Genomic DNA, 5,633 nt, shown 5'->3' with positions numbered 1-5,633 from the left:
TTGATTTAATATAATTCTCATAATTACCTATGGATCTCAACTACTATGTCCTCACCCCTAGTTCATCTTTTTGAAATTTAATTACTTGTAAGTGTTTGTTTTAATAGTATTTCTAAAATGCTATTTATTTTATACTAAAAAATAATAATGTGTGTGTAACTTCATTTTATATCTATAAGATTTAATGCCTTTAAATATTGAATTTATTATTTACAAATAGTTTTTTTATATGTAGAAAGTTGTTGATATGATATTCACTTATATATATATATATATATATATATATATATATATATATATATATTGTTGAAAACAAAAATTTCATTAATCTTCATTATGTTTCTTCTATGTCCTCAACTAGGACCAATTATAAATAATACACCCTTTAGGGTCAAACTCAATAGTTATTACTAACACTTATAGTTACATTACCTACATGATAATATTTTAAGGAAAGAAAACAATGCCAAACCCTAAAGAATGCAACTACCTATGCAGACATATTATCGTGTTGGTCATCAAGTCACTTCAAGAAAAGGTTTATTTTCTCTATCATAACTTGTGTCCAAACTTGGTTAAAATGGGAATATTGCTAATTAGTGTTGTTATTTGTACAATATGTACTTTAAATAAATTCTCCGTAGCCAATGTTAACAAAAAGACACAAGAGACAAGAAGAAATTATAATACTTTCTCATTTTTCTAGAGTTACTATTTGTTTGAAGAGATTTTGTAGCTACTAGAATTTAGTGACAATAGTAATCATTATTAAGATCTACATCCATTCTCTATGTACATCTCATACGAGGAAATTGCTTTGACATGGGCTTACAAGATTTAGGTTCCTTCCCTAGTTTCTCTAAAGACATATCGATTTAGTAAAATGATATAAAATAACTTTTATCCAACAAGATTGAAGAGGTTTTATATTATTTCCAGATTAATTGTTAGCTATGTTTCTTGTTTCAAATGATATTCTACACTAAAATCGCATGCCTATAGAGTCTATTGGTCATGTCCAACTACTTGATCAATTATCTTAAAAATTATATTGAAAAAGTGTTATATTTAAATGTCCATGTTCACAAGGATTAAATAATTATTGTAGTTATAAAATTAGAAATATATATTAGCTTCTAAAATACTACCCAAAGAGTTGTCAATAGCTTCAAAGTAGTCATCAAATACGAATCACAATCAAAGTTTTAGACCTATTTAGGTTTCATAAAAAATGATTCAATGTGTATTTTGAAATTAAGACAAAAATATTGATAAGGAAAATATTTTCCCCCAATATCATATTTCATGAAGGATTGCATCTATTCATATTAACAATTTAAAAAGTCTTACATATAAGCATAAAATTTTGTATTACCTTAAATTATATGATGAGCTAGCCATGCAGTTGAATAATTTCTTTTCCAAACATTATTGAATTTCCCTATCAGATTAATTAAGATGATAAGCTAGCCTCCAAAATATAGTTTTTCTCTAAACCTTCAAAACACTAAGATTAGGGATGAAGAGGCCCTTTTAAGAAAGTTTTATAGGAAGGTCAAGAATAAAATCTACATATTAGAGGCCATTGGTTACTTTTTCAGCTAAGGATCCTAGGTTAAAGGTATGCTTCAATTGTATAGAATCCAACAAGCAATGACACCCTTGGAAGAACTACTATATGCAACCTCTACCACAACAAAATTATATGACATTATTTCTAGGAGAGGAGGAGAAAAGAAGGTACAAAACCACCCATAATGCCTTTGAGAGGAAAAATATTTTATTAAACACTAAAATAGAAATAAAAACCCATTGAAAGAGATCATTTAAATGTACACCTTTGAGATGAATTTTATTTAGAATTTGTACATCCTACCTCCTTTTTGGGTTTTTCTAGTCTAATTTGGACCCATTGGAAGGTTATGCCTCAAGGTTCCCCTTTATGTTCAGAAATTTACAACTAAAATTTGGGTATAATATACACATTATAAAATATATAATTGTGACCCTAATTTTTATATTACATTTCCATACCACACCTCATACGGTGTCTTCCTCAGATTCATTCTTATCCAAAGTCTATATTCTATGTGTGAACTATAATATGTATCACTTATTTCCTATATATTATTGGTATCTCTAAGTCTTATTGTCTATTAGTGTCAAAAAATTAGTCATATATAAGGTAGAGTCAGTCAGTCATCATTGTGACCAAGCTACTTTATATAGGTAGGGTCATGTAAAGACTTATAAATAATTATGTATATGTTGAGCTCTATAGGAGTTGAGCAACTCTTTGGTCACTAAATATTTTTAGTACAAGCTGAGCCCAGTGAATGCCTAGAAGAAAGAGCACATTGATGTCAAGTTATATAGAAGAAGCCTAGTATAGTTAATGTCAAGCATAAGAGATAGTGACTGTTGAGCAACACAAAGAGAACATAAAAGTATGGAATGATATAAACTTTGAGGTAAATCATTTCAAGCCAACATGGACATGATATTTAATACTTGTAGATCTTGTTATAGATGTTGTTATTTGTTTTGACATGGATCACATATCCCTACGAGGTAAGAACAACTAATTAGATGAAGAGGTTGAAAAGTAGGAGCCTAGAAGAATCTATAGAAGTCTTTAAATAGGAAGATCCAAATCCTATTTTCATATAGTATGGTGAGATATCATAGAAGAGATTGTGAAGTGTGTAAAGGAAGTGAAGTATTGTGTGGAGAAGTTAAGTTTTGGATTCTGCATGCAAGAGGGAGTTGTGAAGAACAAGGTTTAACAACATAATGAACCAGTGAAGGACTACATAAAGTTATATCATATTGGAGATTGTAAGGAGGAGATCTATAATTAGCAATTACAAATGTAGACAAAATGATTAGGTACTTAGTTGGTTTTAATAGATTGAATGAGAGAAAATCTCTTAATAGAGTGGTTTTAATATACCTTTACAAATCTCCTAATAGAGTTCTTACTTCATTATAAGTGTAAAATTCCTTAACAAGGTAAGAGCTAATAGCATTATATTATTTTAATAGGGTAGACCCCTTACAAGGTAGATCATAAGAAGTGATCAATATTGTATCCCTAAATAGTTAACTTTTTTACTACAGTAGTGAAGATTTGTGGGTATCATCCTCACCCCAATTTTACATTCACCTTGGAGGGGTTTTGGGTAACCTAATCTTTTTGTGTCACATGTTTACATTTCATGGATGTGATTGATAGTTAGATCTACTTATTACACTATTTAATTTACAAAGTTATGCATAAACTATATATGAGATGGTCAATATGGTGAATGTAGTAAAGTTATTTTGAAGGATAAGGGATTTATAGATCCTTATTAACCCCCCTTTTAAGTATCTTAATTTCCCAATTAAACTTCCAAAAATTTGTATTAGAGCATTGGTTATCTTGAAGGAATCCTAATAACTTGAGAGTTCAGATCTTGGAGATGGTGGCTCGCAAATTGGGAAATATTATTGGCAATAAAGTGATTGACATCTATCTCATACTATAGAGACTTGAAGTAGCAAGAGAGGAATTGAGGAAATTGCTTACAAAGAGAAAGGATATGACCATTCAAAAAAATGACACACTTTATGAAGAAGTTGATACACAAGGATATTTTGACACTAGAAATTCTAATGAGATTAATGCATCCATTGAAGACCTGCTTGAGAAGAACAATATCCTGAATAAAGAAGTTAGAGGATTGAAAAGAGAACATGAAATATAGTCAGTAAGGCAATGTGAAGTGAATGAATAGAAGAAGAAAGATGAAGAGAATAAATTTTTAGCTAAGGAAGAAAAAATATAAGAGAAAGGGAACAATTAAGGAATCAAATGGAGAGAGAGAGAGAGAGAGAGAGATGGTATTAGGGGAATTATATAGTAAGAGGAGGTGGGAGATGAGAGAAAGGGAGAAGAGAGGGAGTAGGGCATCAAATGGATGGAGTTGGTGATGGAGAAAGGAAGTAGAAGGAGAGGGAGAGAGATACTGGGAGGGAGAGAGATGGTGAGAGGGGGAGTAAAGGGGAGAGTGGAGTTGGGAGAGATGAAGTAAATATAATAATTAGGGCATAGAATAGATGGTCATTGTTATTGAGAAAGCAAGAGGGGATAATAGAGAGAGTTGGGGAAGAGGGGGGTTTAATTGGGGGCCAATCATATCGGAGTCTCACGAGACGCACGAGTGGCTGGAGTGGTTAGATCAGCAGCCTCAGTCTTCCGTGGTGTTTGTTTCCTTTGGAAGCGGAGCTTTCATGTCGAGGAAACAGATTGCAGAAGTTGCACATGGACTTGAGTCAAGCGGGCATAGATTTCTTTGGGTTGTTCGCGGAGAGCAAAAGTTTATCACTTTCAACCCCAACCAGGATGTGAACCTGTGGGAGCTTTTACCAGATGTTTTCTTGATCGAACAAAAGACAGAGGGTTTTTAGTTCTCAATTGGGCAACGCAAATTCCTATTATTTCTCACCCATCGGTTGGAGGGTTTCTTTCTCACTGCGGTTGGAACTCTATACTGGAAAGCATTTATTATGGGGCTAAAATGATTTGCTGGCCTCTGTTTGCTGAACAGAGGTTGAATAGGCTTATGCTTGTCAACCACGACAAGGTTGGCATAGATGTGAAGATGGAAAGAGATGGGTTTGTGGGGAGAGCGGAAGTGGAGAGAGTGGCGAGGGCGTTGATGAAAGGAGAGGAGGCAGTTGAAGTAAGGGAGACACTGAGTGCATTGAAGGAAAAGGCAAAGGTTACGTTGATGGAAGGAGGGAGTTCGTACGAGTCAATAGCCATGGCCGCTGCTCATCTGATACGGGCCTAGCAAAAGTTTAAATGACTGTCGACAAGCAAAAATGTATGATTAGCTGTGTACATTTCAGATTAGTCCAATCCATATTATATACTTTTATTTCGAATGTGGGCAGAATGTTTATTTGCTTGCAACTTTGGAAAATTGGGTTCACGTTGTGGAACTAAAAGTTATGTATGTTGTTTGCTCAAGTGGCTTTGATCATATTTAGAATGCTTTTGACTAGGAATTTCTGCTTTCAGAAGTGTGAGCATTTTATGTTACTTTTTCTTAATGAATTTATCTACTTACGCTGTAGGCCTTTCTTCTGTGACTTGCACAACCCATTTCATTCAACTAACGGTTAAAACGAGGGAAAGAAAATGGATTACCATCGGAAACATCCTGACCGTTCGTTGTTTTCAAATTTGACCAAGGTAGCAGGTGTAACAAATAAATACGAATCAAAGCAAGTCTATTCGGATGTCGTATTGAATTTTATTTCATGTGATCGATCTTTACTAATGTTTTGGCTGCTTCTGTTTTGTTCTGTCCCCACCACTACTTTTTCCGGGTGGGGCTTTACTCGCACCCACTAAGGTAGTCCATATTTCTTATGGATCCCACCAGGTCTAGAATATGACGGTCACCCTTGCCTCTCATTCATTTTGCTTTTTAATAACGGTTTGACCATATTAATGTCTTTCATTTTGCATTTTCACCTATAAATTAGTAATATTTAGAGAAATCTTATATTTCAAAGTTCTTAAATTCATCCACTCTAAACAATACTAAAAAATCAAGAAAGTAATTATGATCAAGCAAGGG

At 33.2% G+C, this 5,633-nt stretch overlaps 1 protein-coding gene across 1 annotated transcript; it reads left to right on the top strand.

The window, feature by feature from the left end:
* Window positions 1-4,101: 4,101 nt before the first annotated feature.
* LOC149544441 (UDP-glycosyltransferase 1-like) lies at window positions 4,102-4,838 on the top strand. The gene is made up of 2 exons (XM_089795973.1): window positions 4,102-4,416; window positions 4,593-4,838. The coding sequence occupies exons 1-2, from the start codon at window positions 4,102-4,104 to the stop codon at window positions 4,836-4,838; spliced, it is 561 nt and encodes a 186-aa protein (XP_089652099.1).
* Window positions 4,839-5,633: the final 795 nt, after the last annotated feature.

This window comes from Cupressus sempervirens, chromosome 8 (assembly GCF_028749045.1).
Source record: "Cupressus sempervirens isolate cs-2001-9-10 chromosome 8, ASM2874904v1, whole genome shotgun sequence".
Taxonomy (NCBI): Eukaryota; Viridiplantae; Streptophyta; class Pinopsida; order Cupressales; family Cupressaceae; genus Cupressus; species Cupressus sempervirens.
The sequence above is the reverse complement of the archived record's forward strand: the minus strand, read 5'-3'. Positions and strand labels throughout refer to the sequence as shown.